This window comes from Culex pipiens, chromosome 3 (assembly GCF_016801865.2).
Source record: "Culex pipiens pallens isolate TS chromosome 3, TS_CPP_V2, whole genome shotgun sequence".
In the NCBI taxonomy this organism is placed as follows: domain Eukaryota; kingdom Metazoa; phylum Arthropoda; class Insecta; order Diptera; family Culicidae; genus Culex; species Culex pipiens.
Genome location: NC_068939.1, coordinates 119,299,497 through 119,323,580, shown reverse-complemented (window position 1 = coordinate 119,323,580; position 24,084 = coordinate 119,299,497). Strand labels below are relative to the sequence as shown.

The window sequence follows — 24,084 nt, the reverse complement described above, 5'->3', positions numbered from 1 at the left end:
GTTGAAGACAAGATCGTCATTTTTTGTAATTAGTATTTTTTGTAAAAGTTGTTTATGGAGTCGATGCGGTTGCGTTGTGCGGTTGTGTTGTGTCCTTGTTGCTTGATTCGGTTTGAAAACCTACTGGTTTAGAGAAAATCTTCTTCGTTTGTTGGTTTAGCTTCGCTAGAGTTGGCGATTTTTTTTTTCGCTGTACCAGGAAGAGCTGCAGGATTCCAAAATCAGTCAGGGAATATATGTGCGACATCGCAGAATGACACTCTCGCCGCAGCTCTTTGTCACCCGTAAAAAAAGAAAAACCTCTTCAAACCGATCAAAACTTTAAAACACACATTTTCCAGCAAAAAATGTCCAAAACTAGACAAAATAAAACACATACTGCTGATTATAAAACAGCTCATTTACCAGTATGAAAAAAGTCATGCTTGTGCTTGAACAGCCTCCCTTTTTTGTAGATGTAAACAAAGTGGGATCATTCGAAAAACACGTAACGCATTCTCTCTATTCACCCTGAATCATATCAAAATCATCAGAGTACATCCTCAGCTATCCTCAGCACATATTTTTTTACACGTAGTATTGAAGGGCTAAGACAAAAAATTTGAAAAATGATGTTGGGAAAACTTTTAGAGTATTCGTTTCTTTAAAAAAAATTAGACTTATTGGTCAAAAGTTACAGCCAATTAAATTATTGGTCAAAAGTTACAGCCAATTAAACCTTTAAATGGCTGTAACTTTCAAGTCTAAAATCAGTTTTTTAAAGAAACGAATACCCAAAAAGTTTATCTCGAAAAGGCACATCGGATAGTCTAGATTAAACTGTAACTGCCAAATTTAAGCTTATTAGGTGGAATAAAAATGGTTCAACGAATATCTTTCAATAATAAAATAAAATTCGCCATTTTCACATCAGAGTTGCAATTATTCCTTCCACTAAATAGCCCCTTTTTCTGAACGGGCCAACAAAACACAAAAAAAAAAACGGTTCAAATCAGCCACGCTGGGGTCCAGAATTGCGCGCTGCGGTAGCCAAATGATTAATGATGGCATGTTATTATTATATTTCTCCAACTTTATTATTATTTTCTCGCGCGTTTTGCTTTGCTCAGTCTGTTCGCACTCTTCTCGCCTGTTCTTTCAATGTGTACTTTTTTGTTTCCCATTCCACGTGTCCATCACCGTCTGCCTTAGGGAATGATCGGTCACATGTCGACGATGTTGAAAAAAAAACTAGAGATGACATTTAAAAGGACTTATATTTTCAGGTTTCTTTGAACTGCAAGACCAAAATTTAAGAAAAAATAATTATCAATATTCAATATATTTTAATGAAACGACTTTTTGAAAGAGAACTACAGATGAAGAGCAGCAAAGCCAAAAAATAAATAAAACCGATAGGCGATAACGCTCGCAAGGGAAGAGCTGAGCAAACCTGTCAGAATCAGCTGCTACTGGTGTTTATGACGAGGTGCAATAAAAGGGTGAATGTTTTAGGATTAAAGCTCCCGACCAAGAAGAGGCCGGGACAGTGCAATTTTGTTGGGATATGGTGCTGCCGGTGCAATATTTTAGTGACTTTTTCGTTTCTCAGCTAGGGTAATTGCGTTTTTTATACTACATATTTGAAAGGACACGATGAATTAATATCTTAATAATAATTTCAAAAGTTATAGAAATACCAATTTTCAGTAAAGTGAGACGAACTTGTGTATGGAAAAACGGCACTTGGCGATAGTACCAAATACCCATGTTTTTGAATATTTTTTTTTTTTTGAACGCTGGTCTTAACGCCAAAATTTTAGTCAGAAATTTACCAACACATTCAAAGAATGTTTACATGGCAGCTGCGGACTGGATTGCATCAGATCTGCTATCTCTTTCAAGCTAAAGTTTTTGTCATGCTGGTGTGCTTTTTTTACCACTCGATATGTCAGCCAACATATTTTGCAGGGACTGTGACAGCTCGAGTTCGATCATTGTTTGCATTAGGATAATGTGATGAGGAGTTCGCCATTTTTGGGTTAAAATATACATATTTTTCAGTGATCCTAGAAAGCCTTTTTCAGATAATTTTACATAAATCCGTAATAACTGTTCAATAGGGCGAATCTGCGATTGTAAACAAGCAGTCTTTCCTTTTTGCTCAAGTGACAATTCACGTCAAGTAAGAGGGGGGTAGACTGTTTGTTTACAATTGCAGATTTGCCCTATAGAACTGTTACTACGGAAATGTTCTCATATCCAGGTTTTTAAGCGAAGATGGCGTTCGAAATGGTGAACGTCTGAAATGTCAAAATCGCGCAGTAGCACCAACATTAGAAAAAAATGTGGCTGTCATGCCATGGTACACTTTTTTCATAATGTTGGTATCACCGAGTGATTTTGACATTTCGGGCGTTCATCATTCGAACGCCATTTTCGTTTAAAAACCTTGATTGACCTGAACCTGAAATAAAATTTGCATTGACCTTATGTTGAAAATAAAACTTGAAATAAGCTGAAAGAAATACACATTTTTAATGACTTTTTTAAGTTCAGTCATATTTAAAAACACAATAATTTTACAAGCATTTTTCCGCAGTTTTTTTCAGTTTTTTTCAATCAGAAAATTCATGTTTTATATAAATCAAGCAAAACATTGTAAATGGGCCACTGTGAGTTTGTAAACAAATAGTGGATGTTTACAATAGGAGTACTATTTGTTTACAAACTCACATTGGCCTACTTACATTGTTTTGCTTGAAATAATTTAAAAAAAACGTATATTTTGCTGAGCAGTAGTATTGGGACCGGAGACAAGGTCGGTGGAGTCGGGTCTTGAAGAAATTCCGAAATCAAAGTCGTTAAATTTTGATGGAGAGCCGGAACCTGATAATTTTCAACAAATTTACTTGGATTGGAGTTGGTGGAGTTTTTGGAGTGTTGAAGTCGGAATAGCAAAATTTTCATAAGCCGAAATTGGAGTCGCTACACACACAAAACAATATTTCCGAATGTTACATCATTTATGATGTAACACTTTTGCACGCCATTAATCATTTAAATTTAAATGCAATTTGATGTAAATTTGCAACAAATTATACGTAAAAACGTTTACGTCGAATCTCACGTTTACATCAACTGAGTTTACATGTAACTCATTTTTTACGTGTCGAGTAAATTCACATATTTTTTTCTGTGCATAAGCTATCCGACCCCGAGTCAGATTGAAATTACAAACAAACAATTATAAATCTAGAACAATTGGTTTGCTTTTTGAGTGTTCATGAGTACCCCTGACTCGAGGCGGTTTCAAAAACAGCCAAAAAGCAAAAAAATAAAAAAAATGTTTTTGGACCTTTTGAAAGAAAAAAAACTCAAAAATGCACCATTTTTAGCAACTCTTGAAAAAAAAGATTCACAAGATGCTCGCATCTGTTTCGTTTAGCGCCAAAATCTAAAATTTCATTCAAAACCAAAGAGACCAACTGCAGCGATGTCATTCTTTTTTTCTTGCTTTGCTGATGAGCTGAAATCGTAAACAAAACAAACCAAAAAGCATAAAAACAAGTATGCGTTTGTCTGTCAAACAAGTTTCCACGTGTGAGTGCAATCTAATAATTTGCTGTTCCCACGAACACATCAGCAAAACAGAGAGAAACAACACCAACACAATCATGCAACTTGTACGCAATCGCACAAACACCACCACAATCTCAACTTCTGTGCGAGCAATTTCCTGAAAAATCTCTTCTGTCCGCCCGTCGAACCGTAAATTACCCACCAAAATGTGAAGATAAAAGGTTTCACTCACCGTTTCACTGCACGCACGATTTCACGCCCGTGTCACACGCGCACCTCAATCACTAACGATTTCACAGATTTTGCCTCGTTCATTCACACTCGTCCGTTACCGTGTATCGATACACACGCTTCACTACACTGACGAAATTTTGACGTTTACAACTCACGGGGTCTGGCCTGCTTTTTGCCTTGCCACCACACGCGATCATCAGTCAGTCACTTTGGTTGTTGTTGTTTTTGTTGTTGCGGCGTTGCCCTAGCTGTCAGCTTGTGGGGCCTTGTGCGATGAGACCACGAGGGACGAACACCAACGGATTACTAGATGACGACGGGCCCCGATGTGGAGGGAAACGTTGCCGTCTCGACAGTTCCACTCCCCTACCGAACAAGACTTTACATGACTTTGCGGTGTTTGAGTGTTTGTGTGCGTTTTGAAGGGGTAGTGGTCTTCGTGAAGGGGAAGTTCGTGTTGGAAAGGGGCGTGGCGTCCTATTCGGCTGTGTGATTGTGGTGGGGAATCGATTTAAAAGTCACGTAGGAGAGGGGGTTACACATATGTCAAACCATTTACTCTTCTTCTTGTTTGTTTCTTCAAACTTATTCATTGGATTGGAATGTGCTTGTGGAAGTGGCGCAGTTATTCATATTTTTTTCTGCCCAACAGTCACTTACACAGAAATAAAAATCTTTTACGATTGCGCACTTAAAATGACGGCCGCGACGCGGCGTTGTCGAATCGCGCGCGTCGGCTTGGGTGGGAAAAAGACAGATGACGCAAAATGTCACGTTGCCGTACTTTCCAACTGGGAGCCAGTTTGGATTGTAGGACGTGGCTCAAGCGCGCTTGGTTACGTTCATGGGTGGGATTGGCATCTTTTTTTTTGTCGTTGCTCTTGTTGACTTTTTGATAATTTCATTGCTGGAGTGGAATAGCCAGATTTCAAAACGATACTGTGAGTCATTTTGAAAGGCAATGGCTGGAAGTTTCGAGCTGCCATTGTAATTCTTAACCAATACAGTTCAGATTAAATCAGATTAAATTTTATTATCAGAAATCTTGATTACTAGTAATTTGAAACCTCGAACTTTTTTCACATTTGAATTCTTGCTTGAAGTTTTTTAACGCGTTGAGTTTAAAATAAATTTAATTTATTTTGGTCAAGACAGTGGCCATGAGAGCAACTCTCTCTTCTCAAGATTTCTTCCGTTTTTTTCTGCTTTGATGAAGAAAGTGGCTCTATTGCTCACTGTTTTGTATGAGATAACAATTATTTCAACATGTTCTAACAAAAGTAGTGCAGCTGTAAGTTTCAATTTTCAAACGATTTTTGATCTTTAAAAAGCATTGGAAAGAAGAACTCTTAAAATTTAAGAAAATTTTGGGCTGGGAGTTTGATTTATTTTTTGTAACTTGGCCAACGCATTAAATCATCTTGGGTCAATTTTGGCTGTGTTTTTCACTATTTATTTTCTTTTTATTTTAAGATATGCATATTGTTGTTGATATCCAAGACTATGCATCTACGCATTTTTTCCGCATAAGGCTTTCTAGGCCCAGTGAAAAAAAAATAATTTAACTCAAAAATGACGAACTCCTCGTCACAGTGTCCTGATGCAAACAATAGAGTTATCTAAGCCCAATCTCACGCACACTAGCTCACCATTTGTTTTTGCTGGCGGGTACAAATTTTAACCTAAAAACCCTTCGTGTACGCACAAGCAATACATGCACACGTAGATAACTCTATGATCGAGCTGTAGCTGTCACAGCCCTGCGAAGTAGCGCGGTTTAGTTACCCTCCAACTTCCCACCCTCCAGATATTTTAAACGGATCTTTACCCTCCACCCTCCAAGTTTTCATGCAACTTTTTCAAAACGGCGTATGTATTATTTAATTAAACATACATACAACAAATTGAAAAGGTACTCTTGGACAAAAAATATATTTGAGAGCTCTCCGAAGATAATACTCGATCAATTGTAGAGAAATCTCTTGCAACAACACCACCACCAACCGCCCTGTTCCGCTATCGATGGCTAAGTTATGTTTCAAGCAGCACCACTACCCACACTAGTAATGTTACATCAGCGATGGATAAATTAAAGTTTTTAATCAATGGGCTTTTGGTTGCGATTTAGATTAATAATTTGCATAATTTACCGTTTTTACTTTCAAACAAACAATTAATTAACAGATTAATCACATTTCGCTTTTCAACTAATGAATCATTCCTTTCTAAGATTTTTATTCATTTCAATCATTTTGAGCATTTCAAAATTTTGAAGTATGTTAAGTTGATTTTAAATATTACGAGTAATTTTTATATTTAAGGTATTTCAGGTATGATACACTCAAGTTTTTGAAGGTTTTTAAAGATTTCACGTAATTCAAGTTTTTTGCAGTTTTCATGGATTTTAAGTATAATAAGTATTTCCAGGGCTCCCCTCTCACTAACATTTACACACAAGATCCTCTGTAATTATTAAGTCAAATGTAATTACAAAAGCCGACTTGGTCCTAACCAGGTCCCAGCACCGAAAAGGACCTAATAAAAATAATTTTATGAAAAAAAGTATTTCCAGCATTTCAAGTATTATAAGTACCGCAATCATGGGTGAGATTGGTTCATACAAAAATGCAGAAATTTGTATGACCCAATCTCACCCCCTCACGGTGCATCAAGTATTTCAAGGGTTTAAAGAATTTCAAGTATTAATTTTTTTCTAAGCATTTCAAGTAAATCAAGTTTTCAAGTATTTCTTGAACACAATCATTTCAACATTTGTAACTATGTCATGGATTTCAAGTATTTCAAATTGATTTTTAATATTTGTAGTATTTCAAGTGTTTCAAGTTGTTGAAGTAAATATTTCAAGTATCTTTTTCATTTATTTTAATTTCATAAAGAATTTAAAATATTTCCTGTACTTCAAGTATTTTGTGTTTTTCAAGCATTTCAAGTAATACAAATAAGTCATGTATTTCAAGTAATTCAGTTAATGTTAATATTTTAATTTTTCTATAATTTCAATTATTTTTTTTTTAGATTTAATCGTCTCTTACTAAGTTTAATCATGAAATATCTTTATAAACGTTTCAGGAGTGATTGAAAATCTTTTTTTTTTTTTTAGAGGATTTAATAAATTTTCAGTAATATGATTTTTTGTTGGTTTTATACATGTATATAACCTTCGATGTACACATCCAAATTTAAAATATTTCTAGTATTTCAAGTATTTAAAGTAATTCTATTATATTAAGTTTTTAAAGTTATTCATTTTCAAGTGATTCCAGTTTTAAAAATATTTGGAGTGTATCAAATATTTTAATCATCTTAACACTTTTTTAATTTTCAAGCACTTCAATTATGTTCATGTTTTTTTATTTATTTTTTTTAAAGAATTTCAATAATTTAAGATTTTTAAGGTATTTCAAGTACCAAGTACATGAAATACTTTAATTATTTGAGCAAAAATTTGACAAAAATACCAGTTTTTTAAGTGTTTCTAAATAAATAAAATAACTAATTTAAATTAATTTCCTTTTTTGAATAAAATTTTAAAAACCGTATGTTATTATTATAAAAGCATCATATTTTAAGGAGTTTATGTAAACCGAAAAGTGATAATAATGATTGAAACTCATCTGAATATACAAAAGAAATCTTGGAACAATAGAAATTTGTCGATGTTTTCGATTCTTCAAACACTTTAATAACATAATAACAGTATAAAATTTAAAAAATGTTCTTATTAAGTGAAAATCATTCTAAAACCCAAATAAAATGGTACTTGGAATACATAAACTATTTATTGTACTTTCAATATTTACAATATTTTCAAAGATTACTTGAACAGTTGAAATATTTTTGTAGCTTGGAATATATGATAAAATATTTAAACAGGAAGTATTTGACGTGTTAACAATTCTTAAAATACTTCAACAACATTTAAAACATCCGAAATCACTAACATATTTTTAAAACACTGAAACACGTAAAAAATTCAAGCTTCATATGATCAAAATACTCGACAAACCTAAAATGCTCAATATAATAACAAAAAAAAACAAAGCAGAAAGACTTTAAATAATAGAAACTTGAAAATTTAATATACTTGGAATCTTTGAAATAATTGAAATACATAAAAAATAAAAGTAATCGAAAAATGTTGAATCATTTCGAAATACTTAAAGTCCTTGAAAATAATGAAATGCTTGAATGACTTAAACAACTTGAATTAATTACATGAATCACATGAATAACTTAAAGTAATAGAAATACTTCAAGGTCTTGAAAAAATAAAATACTCGAATTAATTCAAAAAACAAAATACTCGAATTAATTGAATAACTTGAAATACATTTAATATTGGAAAAACTTGAAATTCCTGAAATACACGAAAACACGAAGTTTTTCAATTACAAGAAATTTAAAGTATTTGAATTACTAGAAATTTTTGATACTTGTTTTACTTCTATAGTTTTTAAAGGTCCAATTACCAAAATTTTGTTGTGTTTTTGAATACTACTAACTAAATGCGGTTCGAGAAACACCAAAAAAACAAAAAAAAAAACAAAAATGTGTTTACTGGACTTGAAAAAACCCCAGACTTGAAGTTGAAGTTGAAATTCTTCATATACTTGAAACACTCGAAATATCTAAGATCAATCTGAAATACTATTGATTCTTGAAACACTTTCGGTTCTCGCAATACTTTAAATCCTTGAAATCCTACTTCGAAAACTTGGAAAAAATTAAAAACTTAAAGTGCTTATGAGACTTAAAACCCAATACTCCAAAACTTGAAATGACAAAAATCAGACAAAAATTTCGAAATTTGTATGATGCAATCTCACCCCCAGACCCAATGTCACCCCTGATGACGGTACTTATAACACTCTTGAAATATTTAAAATCGATTTGAAATATTTGAAGAATTTGAAAACATGAAGTATTTGAAATACTTAAAACATATTTATTTACTTCTATTGTTTCTTTAAAGGTCCAATTTTGCTACCTCTGACTCAATGCGGTTTCAGATACACCAAAAAGACAAAATTTTGTTCATTTGACTGTAAAAAACTCCAAACATGAAGTACTTGAAATCCTTCAAGTTCATGAAATCTTTGAAATTCTTCAAATACATGAAAATTGCTTGAAACACTCAAAATACATAAAAGACCGAATTCTTGAAATATTTAAGATAAATTTAGAATACTTCAAATCATAGAAATTGAAATACATTAAAACTTGAAATACTTCAAAACTCGAAATTTATGAAATACATGATATCCTTGAAATATCTGAAAACATATACAAGTATATACAAGAAGTATTTAGTTTTTTTGAAGGTCCATACCAATATTTTGCCTGTGTTTTTGAATACCGCTAACTCATTGCGGTTTCAGAAACACAAAAAAACAACAACAACAAAAAACTAAATTTTGCTTACTGGACTTGAAAAAACCCCAGACCCCTTCAAGTACTTAAAACCCTTTAGATACTTGAAACTTGCTTAAACACTCCAAATACTACGAAATATTAAATTACTGCAAATTTTTGAAATATCTAAGATCTATCTGAAATACTATACATTCTTGAAATACATTCAGTTCTCGCAATACTTTAAATCCTTAAAATTATACAAACACAGTGTTTGAAACACTTGATACACTTGAAAACCTACTTCGAAAACTTGGAAAAAATGAAATACTTCAATTACTTATAATGAAAACTTGAAATACTTGAAATTCTTGAAATGTTTGATGTACTTATAAAAATCTAAATTCTTAAAATATTTAAAATCAATTTGAAATATTTGAAGGAATTTAAAATAATTTTCAAAAAATATTATAAGTAATTAAATAACTTGAATTGCATGAAATACTAAGATACTAGTATACGAAGTATTTAATAAACTTGAATTAATAGAAACATTTGAGATTTTTATTTACTTCCATTATTTTTATAAAGGTCCAATTTTGATTTTGGCTTTAGAGTGTTTTTGACGCAATGTGGTTTCAGAAACACAAAAAAAAACTAAATTTTGTTCATTGGACTTAAAAAAACTCCAAACATGAATCTTGTTTGAAACACTCAAAATACATAAAAAAAACTACAAATTCTTGAAATATTTAAGATCAATCAATTCTTGAAATACTTGAAATAGGTACTTAAATACATGAAATACTTTGAAAACTTGAAATACTTGCAATACTTAAAATCCACAAAATACTTTACATACTTGAAGCTCTTGAAACACATGATGTTATTATTACACTTTAAATCCTTGAAATAATTAAAATCAATTTGAAATAATTGAAACAATTTAAAAAATAGAGTATTTGAATTATTTAAAAAACTAAAACTAATTGGATAAACAATATTTGAATAACTTGGAATACATGATATACATACAATATTTGAAATACTTGAAGCACTTTAAATCCTTGAAAACTTTAAAAAACTTGATACACTCGTATACCTGAAATACCTTAAATATAAAAATTACTCGTAATATTTAAAATCAACTTAACATACTTCAAACTATTGAAATGCTTAAAATTATTGAAATGAATAAAAATCTTAGAAAGGAATGATTCATTAGTTGAAAAGCGAAATGTGATTAATCTGTTAATTAATTGTTTGTTCAAAAGTAAAAACGGTAAATTATGCCAATTATAATTCTAAATCGCTCCCAAAAGCCCATTGATTAAAAACTTTAATTTATCCATCGCTGATGTAACATTACTAGTGTGGGTAGTGGTGCTGCTTGAAACATAACTTAGCCATCGATAGCGGAACAGGGCGGTTGGTGGTGGTGTTGTTGCAAGAGATTTCTCTACAATTGATCGAGTATTATCTTCGGAGAGCTCTCAAATATATTTTTTGTCCAAGAGTACCTTTTCAATTTGTTGTATGTATGTTTAATTAAATAAAACATACGCCGTTTTGAAAAAGTTGTTTGGAAACTTGGAGGGTGGAGGGTAAAGATCCGTTTAAAATATCTGGAGGGTGGGAAGTTGGAGGGTAACTAAACCGCGCTCTGCGAAGTATGTTGTCTGACGTATCGGGCAGCCAGTAAAAAAAAAACAGCTAGAAGTCGCCTGACAAAAAACTTTTGCTAGAAAGAGTGTGACTAGAAAGCCTTATTACCTACCTTAATTTAGACTGAAAAAGTGCCATTACACCAGAAAAGTGGTAAAATTACAGATTTTCAGAGGTAAAATTACACATTTTTTCTGACATTTAAAATCATAAATTATGATCATTTATAAATGATGTACCACTTCACAGGTGTAATATTACCATCATTTTTTTACTGTGCAAATTTTCCAAAACAAATGTTTTGACATGATTGAAGTTTTGCTGCTATCAAAATTTTGCAAAATGTCTAAGAATTTATACGCATTTTTTTCATTTTTTTCTGGTTTGAGGTTTCCAAACATGTTCTTTAGTTTAAAAATTTAACATTTTATAAGAAATAAACAAAATAAACATTTTACGATAACTTTATGAATAATCGATCCATTTAATCTGTTTAAAATGAAAATTTATAATTTTAGTAGATTAGTTGAGGCTATATTTTAACAAACGAAAAGAATTTTAAATGCGGATACATATTTCTTACTTTTGAATTTTAATATTTTTGTTTCAAAATTATTATGAAAAAATCGTGCTTGTCATTTCGTATGAACTGACTTTATTTCATGTAAACTGTCATTTGAGGGAAAGGGATTCACTATTCACCATTGCTTACAAAAGTTATGTGCCCCTTTGAAATGTTAGGCTCCAAATTATGAGACAAAACATTAATATCTTTTAAAATTGGACTGTTAAAATAACTTATTAAATTGATAAATTGGCATCTGTCACCTAAATTTTGAGTTTAGCTTTAATTTGATTCACATTAAACCTTACATTTTTGTCTTAAATCATGTTTGAGAGTAAAAAAAAAAATGCTTGCTAATATTTTTTCTGCGTTATAACTTATAACACGTTTCATTAAAATTTAAATTTTTCAATGCCAAAAAATAAAACTTCTGTCATAAAATGTTTGGTCTGTTCATCGAATTGAAATGGCTAAGCAGTTTGATGACTCTTGAAAATGATAACCATGTGAATAAAAAAATAATATTTTCAGCTGCTAAAAAATATTGTGCAACCTAGGGGTTAGACAGAATTAATGTTTTTATTATTCGTCAACCTATTGACGGCGGTCTTGATATTTTCTTCAATACTTCAACGAACAGTTGGGCTGACGTTTCCACCGTGTAGTGTTGGACCTTGAGTATAATAGACAGCTATTATTTTCAACAAAAACACTAGCAAAACATATTTTTTTGAGTCGCTCAAAACAGGTAACTTTAAAATATTTCAAAGCAAGCCGTAAATCCTCAAAAATTGTCTACTGATTGATTCGAAAGGTGCCACTTCTCCGGCGTAATTTATGATCTCAACACAAGTGTCCCAAAGCAGAAAGCCGGTTCCAACTTGATCGTATAGTACACAACTTAAGGAAAATCAAACAGGTTGGACACCCATGGATAAAGGTGTTATTATTGTACATAGGATTTAAAATGTGCATGAAGAATCAACTCAAAAGGCGATGAATGTGAATTTCTAAGAGAAATTTGAACAAATATTTTTTTTTCCTCGATTTTCTCTCAGTCTCAGTTTCAAGACCAAAAGTAAATTTAATTGATCTCGCTTATAACGAAAAATAAACTTTTTGTTACAGTATGAACGACAAAATAATTTTTTTTTTCTTTTAATTGAATTTTGCTAATTTTGTTTGGAAAACACAACATGTGTAACGTGAAACTAAATCACAAAACAATATCAAGTGTTTTGAAGTAAGAAATGTACTTCTATACTTGTTTTTTTCCTGTTCTCCTAAGCCAGAATTGAAGGAAAAGATATAATGATTTTCAACAACGTTCAAAATATCAATTGAAATTACATTGAAATATAAACCAAAATGATTAACCCTCAAAAACTCAACCCTTTTCCTGACTAAAAACTTCCAATTATTTTATTGTGTTTCAGAAGCATTTAGGCAGAATTCATACAATTATTGATTTGGTGAATTGACTTTGTAAATGTTTAAAAATCGTATTTTAGATGTGTTTTGACTTCTATTTTAGAAGTCAAAATTACAATACAGAGTTTTTTTTGTGTCAAGGACTGTTAACACACTTTGTGATGAATTATGATAAATGAAAAAATATAACAGAAAATGTGGGATACAAGTAAAATAAAGTCAAGGGTAAGGAAAAAACAACAATCCAGAAAGAAAAGTTAGTATTAAATTTTATGGTCATTCAGTCCACTCAAGTCGGGAAATCGGAAAAAGTCTGGAATTTGCCAAAATTCGCGAAAACTGTGAATTTGCAGAGGAGGTCAATCATTTACACAAACTAGTGTTTAAAAAATTGCTAACATGCTTTTCCTTTTTATTTTTGGGTATTTAATCAACTCTTAACTTAAAAATTTAATATCTCGTGAATTAAAAAGGAAAACGTACGTACGTTATCCATTAGTGGACCCATTCATATAGTGGACCCTCTGAAGGGTTTTTGATGAAAAATTCTCCAAAATCACAATTTTAAGCGTGTTGTTGTCTGCAAATCTTTTAATTTTGTAAACAAAATTATTTGTATATGATGAAAAGTGAGCAAAATCAATCTTTTATTCATTATATCTATCCTACACCATGCATCAAAACATCAAATATCGGTTAAATTTGGTATAAAAATAACAGTTTGCCTATAGTGGACCCGGGTCCATAATCGGATTATGGACCCGGGTCCACTTTAGAAAAAGGGCAAAAAACACTTCTTTTTCAAATGGCTATTTTTCTGCTCAAAAACAAATAACTGATGAAACAAATAGTCAAAATTCTTCAAAAGATTACAGATTTCATCGTTTTATACAAAGGGTTTTGAAAAAGTTCTACAAATATTGAAAATTTGTGAAAATGTGCTTTGGCTCTACTGGGGGGTTCAATCAAACCATCCACATTAACGACCCCCGGGTATTTTGTGGTCTCTATTGCAAGTTTCTGCTCGACCTAGGAGTCCGAAGGCTTGAATGGGGAGAGCACCCAAAACCTCTTTCTACTCCAAGGAACCTTCCACCCCAGTGTTTGAACTGACGACCTTCGGATTGCGAGTCCAACCGCCGCCAGCGATTCCACCGGAGTAGGCTTGGTTTGGTGTGTTGTTTGTACTTATGGCATGGAGACGACTCCTACACCTGGAATGACTTAACGGCCTAACAACCAAGGCCGGGACCGACATTTTACTTCCTCATCCGATGGAAGGTTGCAGCAGATGGGAATCGAACCCAGAATCAACCGCTTACAAAGCGGACAGCGTAACCATTCGGCCACGCACTGCCACTGGGGGGTCCACTAATGGTTAAAGTACCCTATTATATCGTTTATTTTGTATTTTGGCCAAGATTTTTGCTCATAGTAACACCAGTTGGTGAGGGATTTCTTTTGTGTCGAGAAATCAAACAGTTTTAATAATTTTATCATATCGTATTTCCTTTATGTTTTCTTTGTTTTATTTCTTTCATCGACAGATTTTTCCTAACCCCAATCCCAACCATGCTGCTCCGATATCTTGCTTCCACCGGCAAACTCCTCCGCCACAAACCAATCCCGTCGTTAGCACGCCAACTATCCTCAACCCACCGAGAGATCCCAGCGCTAACCAAGGAACGCTACCCGGTCCAGCGTGGCCAGTTCGCCGAAGTGACCAATGGAGACATTGCCAAATTTGAGTCCATCCTCGGCGGCAGCCGGGTTCTCACCCAAAGTGAGGACATTCAGGGCTTCAACATCGACTACCTGGGAAGTGTCCGCGGGTACAGTCGGGTGGTCCTGAAACCAAAGAGTACCGGTGAAGTAGCGGAGATAATGAGGTACTGCAACGAGCGGAGGTTGGCAGTTTGTCCTCAGGGTGGCAACACTGGTCTGGTCGGCGGATCGGTTCCGGTGTTTGATGAGGTTGTCCTTTCGCTACAGTTGATGGACAAAATCGAGCAGATCGATGAGTACTCGGGGATTCTGGTCTGTCAGGCAGGGTGTGTGCTGGGAACTCTGGAGGAGAAAGCCAACGAGAAGGGACTGGTGATGCCGCTGGACCTGGGAGCTAAAGGATCTTGTCACATTGGCGGGAATGTTTCCACAAATGCTGGAGGGTTGAGACTGGTCCGCTATGGGAACCTTCACGGATCGGTTCTGGGAGTTGAAGCAGTCACAGCTGAAGGTCGCATCATGGACCTGATGTCCAACTTTAAAAAGGACAACACTGGCTACCATCTGAAGCATCTCTTCATTGGATCCGAAGGAACGCTCGGAATTATCACCCGGCTGTCGATCTTTTGTCCCACGGCATCGAAGTCGGTCAACGTAGCTTTTCTGGGGCTGGAAAGCTTTGACGCTGTTAGGAGTACCTTTCTGGCGGCAAAACGGGGTCTCGGAGAAATTCTTTCGTCGTGCGAGATGATCGATGCCCTGTCGCTGGAGGCTAGCACAACGCATTTCAATCTGCAGTAAGTTAACACAACAAACGTATTCATAAAATCAGTTGTACAAATTATTCCATTTGTCCTTTCCCTAAGTAATTTTTTCGTAAATGAATTCTCATAACACTTAAAATATGTAATTAATTACTAATTTTTTTGTTATTCTTTTAATTTATACTTTTTAAGTTTGCTCGGCATTTGATTCGTCATGACCTAATCTCACCCTCAGAACCAACGTCACCTCTGATTATTTTTCAATTAAAGATTGGATATGTTTTGTTTTTAAATCGCCTAAAAAACAATGTTTATTTATTATTCTAATTGTTCACAATTTTAAAGCAACCAATTGAACAAGTACAAAAAAGTATGTAGTTTTCCAACACAAAATTAATAACAATTGAATTGTGACCTTAACAAAAATAGTTGTGATCATTTTTTTACTATCATTTCATTTTGTTTTCTTATTTATTAAATTTTCAATATGAAAATTGTGCGATGATTCTTAAGTGTATCGAGCTGTCAAATCTGCAACATGGATTTAAACTTTCTGTGAAGTTTTCCATGGCACTTAAAAAATTTTAACCACGGACGGACGTGGTTTAACTCCATGTTGCACGCACACACTCTCACAACTCTCATGAACTTATGGAATACAAAGGTCACTTATGTCGGGTTTTCACCTCATAAAATGTATGTTCCATTTTAGTTCTTAGTACTATTGTTAATTTGATTTGGTTAACCGCGGTGGATTTTTTTGAAATAATTCGTCAAAAATCCACCAAAGCATCTACCACATTGATTTGAACACAACATACATGTTTTTAACCCCATATTTTCAGTTATTCAAATTTCAACGGAAGTGCAATCAGCTCACATTAATTTAATATGCATTCCCTTGCATTTAGAATAATTTTTGGCATGTTTGGGTTTTGCAAAACAAACCGCACAAAGTTTTTTTCGCTAAAATATTCGTATTCGTCAAATCTAACATTTTCTAAAAACAAATGATTCTAAAACAACTGAAGTAGTGTAGGGTAGGGTAGTCATCAATGAGACACTTTTGGTTTTTAACTTTCAACGAATTTGTATTTTTTTTTTCATCAGCATGTTTTAATGAGTTTTATTTTGCATTTTGTTTCTTTTAATCTGCGCATCATGATGATGTTTACAGCTAAACAAGAAAAGTTTGCTTCAATTTTATGAAAAATGAGAGTTATGTTGATAGAATAATGTATTCGGTGTTTATTTTTTCGAGGTATCTCTAGAAATTGATTGACGAAATTTCAATGGCAGGAATTTCTCGATACGATTGAATCGATAGTCAAACACTTATTGCAAGTTTTAGCTCACTGGAGGTAGATTCAAAACACATGTGTTGGCACATTTTCGTCATTTTCGTGAATTACAAATTTAATCACTCACTCACATAAGATTATGATCTTTTTCCTCAATAAATTAAATTAAAGAGCTAGCCCGGCACTTTCGAAACGTCCGATCTTCTTGTTGCTAAAAGGAGACTGAGTTTGACATTTAAAAGGTCATGACAAAAAGATATTTAAAAAAGCTTCCCCTAAACAACTTGGTTTTAATACTGATTTGGTGAAGTAAATTTGTTCTGGGAATATCTTCTTCAAGATAATTGTCAGTAAATGAGAAAGAGTTTAATAACACTTTGCTCCATGTTCTTCGAAAACTTTTCAAAGTATTTTCAAGAACAGTGTTTTGCTTAGCCTTGACTTGATAAAAGGTTGACTTGATAAGACGCTTTTTCCAAATGTTTTATAAAAACTGATAAAACTTAGGAGCATTTGGTTTGCTACTTGGGTGTTCTAACATTGACCAAATTATGAGATCGATCTGACGTCTTCAGCCAGATTTATTCAACTGTCTTATTCGCGATCAAAAGCTCAAAAATTCCGACTGGTGGCGCAAAGCATCGAAGAATGACGATTCAAATTTTCGCTGTTCGGTTACATAGGAATGCAAACTTAAAATTGAATTTACAGCTCATAGAACAACTTTTGAGAAAAAATTCAAGTAGTACGATTGTTAACTCTTTGCCCTCTATAAATTAACGCAATAAAAAAATTTTGAAAAAAAAAATAATTTTGAGAAAATAATGTTGTTTAAAATGATAGAGCATCAAAAGTTAACAAAGTATCAGCTCGAATTTTTGCTCAAAAGTTGTTCTCAACGCTGGAATTTAACAAAACAGAATTCGCATACATAACCTCAAAGGGCGGAAATTTCAATCGACATTCTTCGCTCTGTTCTGCTACTCAACACTAGGTGTCGCTGTCGTTTGGCTCTTGAACGGCAATTGTAGACGTACTTGGCAGGAACAATGAGACAGCTGGGGAACAATGAGACACTCTAAGAAAATCAACACTTTTCTAATAAAACACTTTTAATTCATGTTTTGAAAGATTTACACGAAAATAAATGTAAATAAATAAGATAAAGATTTACATGAAACAAATGGAGAACAAAGAAACAGCCCTGGATCCTGGGTATATTCTTAATTTTGGTCAAACCTAATGAAAAGACATTGTAGCCCAATTCATTCCCTATGGGATGTCGAAAGAAATCTGAAGAAATATTAGTTTTGGTGCCAATGGCAACCTACGAGCGAAAAAGTATTTTTTGTCCATTATTCAACAATTGAGACTGTGGCTTGTTATTTGAATTTTTATTTTTTTTTTCGATTTTGACTACCATTTCCCACTTCTAATAAAAAAGTTTTATTTTCTCTCAAATTTTTGTTTTCGTCAAATCACACATTTTTTAAATACCTGACCTGAATAATGACTTTCATCAACATTTTCTTAACTATATTTAACTAACATTTTAAACTTCTCAAAATTTTATGAAAAGTTCTTTTTGAGGTACTTTGAACACTTCTCTACCACGGTCAGTATGATTCTAACCCATTCCGCACGTATTTTAATTGTACTCTTCATTTTACGGAAAAATCGCAAACCTATCAAAGTCACCCCGTTTTACGGTACTATTGATTGCAAAACAACTGAGTGTGTTTTTAAAACAACTTTTTCATTCAAATGTTGATACTTTTGCTTGTTATTTTTATTTTAAACAAAAATGTGTGCAACTTTGCGAAATTTTAGCAGTTTTTTATGTTTTGAACAATTTTGGGAAGAAAATTATAAATGCTTAGTAATAGTTTCATTTGATTCCGTACAGTCATCCCACATATTCGGAACATTCACAAATTGGGAACACTTTTGTGATTTTTTGTCAATAGTATGCCAAATGCATTTTTTCTGGCGCCCCTGCTATTTTTAGGACCTTTATTTGGACATTCTTTTGCTATTTCACTAGTAAAAGTAGTTCTTTTGGGACAAAAAACTGCATTTCGAGACTATTTTATTCAGAGCAGCAAAACACTGCCTCCAAATTGCCTGTTCCATAATTGTGGGATGTTATTGTGCCTCCCACAATTGTGGAACACCTGAATTTAACTGATATTTTCACAAAAAAGTTATCAGACCATTTATAAAACATCACTAAGTTTGAGTTTCATTGAATTCAGTGAGTGAAGTCATTATTTTGTTAAAAATATAGTCTCCAAGAGAGAATCAAAGTTTGTTTACATCCGTAAGAAAAAAGTGTTCCGAATTTGTGGTTTTCATGGGTCAATGTTTTTCTTTAAAAACTTGATATAAAAGTTTAAATTTGCAGTTGTTCGATACAGCTTTCCAAAGATCGCAAGAATAGCTTTCAAATGAAGGTAAAAGCTAATTATTATGTTCAATTATCGATTTGCTATGATTTGTTGAACTGTTCCGAACTGTTCTGAACTGTAAACTGTTCCGAATATGAGGGATGAGTGTATTCGTTCCGTACAATTTTTCGGCCGAAAAATACAATTGTTTAAAAAAAATAGCCATTTCTGACGGTCAGCGCACTATTTTATTAAAAAAAGGGGTTCAAATAACAGCTTTAAATAAATTTTAATATAATTTAATGAAAATGTCAGAAGTTTTCAATAATTGTTTTTTTTAATAAAGTTTGAATTACCAAATTAAAAGCTTTTAAAAAATATAGAACGGTTTAATCCCAACATTTTTTTTTTAAAGCTCTTGAAATTTCCTTTCCAAAATTACCTAAAACATTGATTATGATGAATCATTGCAAAGTTATCCGCTGTTTTGTAAATGCAAGCCTGTCCAAAAATACAATTTTGAAAAAAATGTTTCAGTTTAGTGTCACTAGAAGAGGTCTAATTCAACCCTTAACTTGATAAGCGTTATCGAAAAAGTCATTGGTTTTGATTTTTAAACACTTTGCATTTGCTTTGCATGCATTTAAGAATCCGTAAATCTATGTTGACGACATTTTCCCTGAAAAACGTTTACAATGTTGTTGATTTAGGATACATTTGCATCTAAGAAGAAAAAACAGATTTTTCTGAAGAACGATTTTTTTTCTGAATAAATATCTTATACAATCTTTAAAAAAAATCTAAAAAAAAGAGTTGTTTTAGACCCCTTGGCGAAATATATCGATTCGAGGAAGTAAGCTACGCTCGGAGAAAGACGTCAAAGATTTTCGCTGTCGTTTTTTTTCCTTGAATATTTATCCAAAATTGTGATCCTGGCAGATTCCGGAGATTCCGGTACTGGTTTTGATTGCTGTGGAAGGCCACGGTAGTGGTTCTAGCGGAGTATTTAATAACAATATTTGAATGTTCGAATTCAAATGTGAAAGTGCAGAGAGGAACGGTTTACGGCGATTCAGTGTCTATGCCGAGAACCTGAGCAGCTGTTTTACAATTGGCAGAGGAACCACGGAACCTTTCAACGGGAAAATCTTCAAAATCATCACTCAAGATCTGAAGAACTTGTGATCTAATCTAATCTAATCTAATCGAACACAAGCGCAGCCAGTCCGAAGAAAGCATCCGGGAAGAACTTATGGTTATATTACGCCTCAAGTTCCTTCTTGTCATTATTAATGATTGCAGTACTTTCGAGAACCCCCGAAGTGTATTACACTCATTAAAGCGTCCCGGCCTACTGCGTTGCATTAACCGCATGAGACAGATTCTATGAACGGATTCCACATTTCATAGAACCATCAGGGGAAGAAGAAGAAGCCGGGGACATACCGTACCAACCGATTCGAGTTATTTATAGATTATAATGGTGTGTGGTGTGTAGGGGAATCGTTGGGGAAGGGATTTTGTATTATATAGTAAATGACCTTGTGACATTATTTCACCACTACGGACTAATTTACTCAAGGAGTATTAATCCCTTGGTGGCCGAATGGCTAGAGCATCCGACTCTCAGAGGTATGAGTTCGAATCCCACCTGATTGTATGCGTTTTTTGTTCATATTCAAAGTTCAATTATAGTCGAAAAATTTCAAGGAGACCGGTCGGGAATCGAACCCTGGACCTTCCGCTTATGAGGCGGGGGCCGTCAAGATCTGAAGAACTTGTGACAGCTTCAAAATTTGGTGTTCCTTTCTGGTTTTCATCACGGTCAGCAATCCCCAGCTGCAACAGTAACAGAAAATGGACGTCGCGGTTCAATTCCAAGAAACTGGAACTTGACATAATTGGAAGCCACAAGTTCGAAGGCTGGAATGGATCAGGATTTGAAGTTTTCTTATTTGGTGAGCCCGTTCTTTTTTTTAACACAAAAAACTCTCACTTATTCTATCATACTCACAAAACAATCAAGAAAACTACGCCAACCTTATTATATACGCGGTAGGATGTTCCCTTGGTTGTTCGCTGTGAGTTGTGGATTGCCTGCTTCTCTAATGAAGGTTCGACTGAGGGGGCATGCTTATTAATTTCTCGTCGCTCCATACCCTCAGTGACGTGATGGGAACAAGGGCGTCTATGCAAAGTGTCCCTGCACTTGCTACAAATTTCCGGCTCTTGGGAAGGGAAGAGGGTAACCATTTTGATCAATGCGCCGGTATTTGTGGCACTAAAATTCGTGCAAAAAAACTTGTGCACGTGGGTGTACAGATTACGGAGTAAAAGATGATCGAATTGTTCACCTAGCGCTCACATGTGTTTCGGGACCAAGTTGCCTGCGGGTATGGGGATCATACATACATACATACATCACAGAGTAATCCAGAGAGAACAGTCCGAACAGTTGTCAGCTAATTTGGTGGCTCCGTTACGACTATACCCTTTGGAAAGGTAGCGGCTTTGGGCGTTATGTTTCGAGCGTTACGGGTTTGATTAAGCTACATTTTCATCAAAGTAAACTCAGGATTTTTCAGATTTGTTTGTTTTGACAACTGTCAGGTTTTGATGGCTTTGCTGTTGAATCTTTTCTGTTCAAGTTCTCTGATTTATTTGAATTTAAAAGGCATTGATGAAGCAGTTAAACGTTGAAATTCAGTCTAATCCTGCAGTGTTCCTCAGAACCATCCAAATACTTTAATTTGGCGGTGGGGCAATAGCATCTATCCTGGTCTATTCTTTCCGGGTTTTGTTTTGCTATCTCATGGTGATAATGAATATGCAGCTGAGTCGTAATTGCCGCTCGTGGGTTAGGCAAAATCTTATTGCCTAACCAGAGCAGTTTGCTCAATGTCATTGTTCCCTTAGTCGTTCGCTGTGAGTTGTGGATTGCCTGCTTCTCTAATGAAGGTTCGACTGGGGGGGCATGCTTATTAATTTCTCGTCGCTCCATACCCTCAGTGACGTGATGGGAACAAGGGCGTCTATGCAAAGTGTCCCTACACCCGCTACAAATTCCCGGCGCTTGGGGAGGGAAGAGGGTAACCATTTTGATCTATGCGCCGGTATTTGTAGCACTAAAATTCGTGCAAAAAAACTTATGCTCGTGAGTGTACAGATTACGGAGTAAAAGATGATCGAATTGTTCACCTAGCGCTCACATGTGTTCCAGGACCAAGTTGCCTGCGGGTATGGGGATCATACATACATACATACATACCAGAGCAGTTTGCTCAATGTCAATGGAATCAATGAGCACTCTCTGACGAAGTTGGTCCTGTTAAGGTTTTATGAGATGTTGGCGATTGTCCACGCCACATACAAACAAATTTGTTTGTGAACTTTAGTTAACAAGGAAAAAGGGAGGGGGGAAGGGCGTCTGAACCTTTCAGCAGTCTCCAAGGGATTTCTCACTTACAAACACATGCTATGCATTCTTTGCAGATTCAAAACCCACTGAGAATTTTGGCTCGAGCCAAAATTCTCAGTGGGAAGAGGGAAATCTTTCGTAGCGACATATTTTTTTTTTAGGGAATAATACTTGAGGTTAACCGTCCTTCCTAAAACGACTAAAAATGTGTCTAGTCCCAAAAACAAGAGAAGTCTTTGCACCAAGTCAGACCACACTGAGGAATATAAATGAAAATTAAACATAAAAACAAAAAGATTCTTCTAACAACACAATTTTTTCTAGTGGCATGTTCCGTCATTCCCTTAAAACAAGTTAGAGATATTGTCTGGCCACGGATAGTCTCTCAAACAAATTCGCACAATTTTCTATTTAAAAGAATGTTTAGTTTTCTGAAAATTTCACTGAAATTCTTTTGATTCCTTTGGATTGCCATCAGAAAATTTACATGATTGAATTGTTGTGATTGAGAAATTTTTTGACAACTTACAACAACCTGGTTGCTGCGAAAAAAAAGTAACGCCTTAAACGTCAGTTTACTTCGAGGCCCAGAAAGTTTTGCTGAAGGGGGGATGTACCACGATGTACCGCGTAACGCAACCATAAATTAAATGCCAGTGCTCCCTCTGGGTTACTCTGTGCATACATACTTGGCGAAATATATCGATTCGACCAAATATCAGACTTGCCGATTTTTTTTATCTTAAGTTTGTTCTACGAACCACACCGTGCTTAATTTCGTTGTTTATATTTTCTTTTCTTTTTTTATTTGAAAAAAAAATCAGGGTATTTTCTGAAGTTCAAAATCATAAAAATTGTTTTTATTTGAAAAACATGCTACTTTTATTAAATATATTATTGAATTTAATACCTTTCTTAGGTCACCGATCGAAAAGTATCCTTTCTATATGTTAATCGAGACTTCCGGAAGCAACATGAATCACGATGAGGAGAAGCTAACCAATTTTCTGGAATCTTCAATGGAACAAGGCATAGTCCTAGACGGTACCGTTACCAACGAACCTACAAAAATGAGGGTAAGATCCTCGTCATCGCATCACTGCAACACGAATGTTAACTGCCAATCGCATCTTTCCAGAACATCTGGAAGCTCCGTGAACTGATCGCTGACAGTCTCATCAACGATGGCTACTGCTTCAAGTACGACATTTCGCTTCCGTTGGACAACTTTTACGACATCGTGCTGGCCGTGCGGGACCGGGTTGGTCCGCTGGCAACCAAGGTCACCGGCTATGGGCACGTGGGCGATTCGAACCTTCATCTGAACGTGTCGTGTGAAAAGTTTACGCCTGAGATTTACCAACTGTTGGAACCGTTTGTGTACGAGTACACGTCCAAGCTGAGGGGAAGTGTCAGCGCTGAGCACGGGATCGGGTTCCTCAAGACCAAGTACCTGAAGTACTCGAAGCAGCCGGAATCGTTGGCGTTGATGCAGCAGATGAAGCAGATGATGGACCCCAACGGAATTTTGAACCCCTACAAAGTGCTTCCTCAGGCTTAGAGTTGCGTATTGTGCAAATGAGATTTTTTTCTTGTATGGAAATAAAGTGATATAAATTAATATTCAAAAATAAATAAACAAACAGATGTGTTGATAAAA

General features: G+C 34.4%; 1 protein-coding gene across 1 annotated transcript in view; it reads left to right on the top strand.

The window, feature by feature from the left end:
- Nucleotides 1-24,084, top strand: part of LOC120413979 (D-2-hydroxyglutarate dehydrogenase, mitochondrial) — a 38,788-nt gene extending 14,704 nt beyond the window's left edge. The window contains exons 2-4 of the mRNA XM_039574987.2: nucleotides 14,377-15,351; nucleotides 23,344-23,500; nucleotides 23,563-24,084. Of these exons, the coding sequence (XP_039430921.1) occupies nucleotides 14,402-15,351; nucleotides 23,344-23,500; nucleotides 23,563-23,985 (1,530 nt within the window). The 5' untranslated portion in view covers nucleotides 14,377-14,401 and the 3' untranslated portion in view covers nucleotides 23,986-24,084. The remainder of the gene's footprint in view (nucleotides 1-14,376; nucleotides 15,352-23,343; nucleotides 23,501-23,562) is intronic.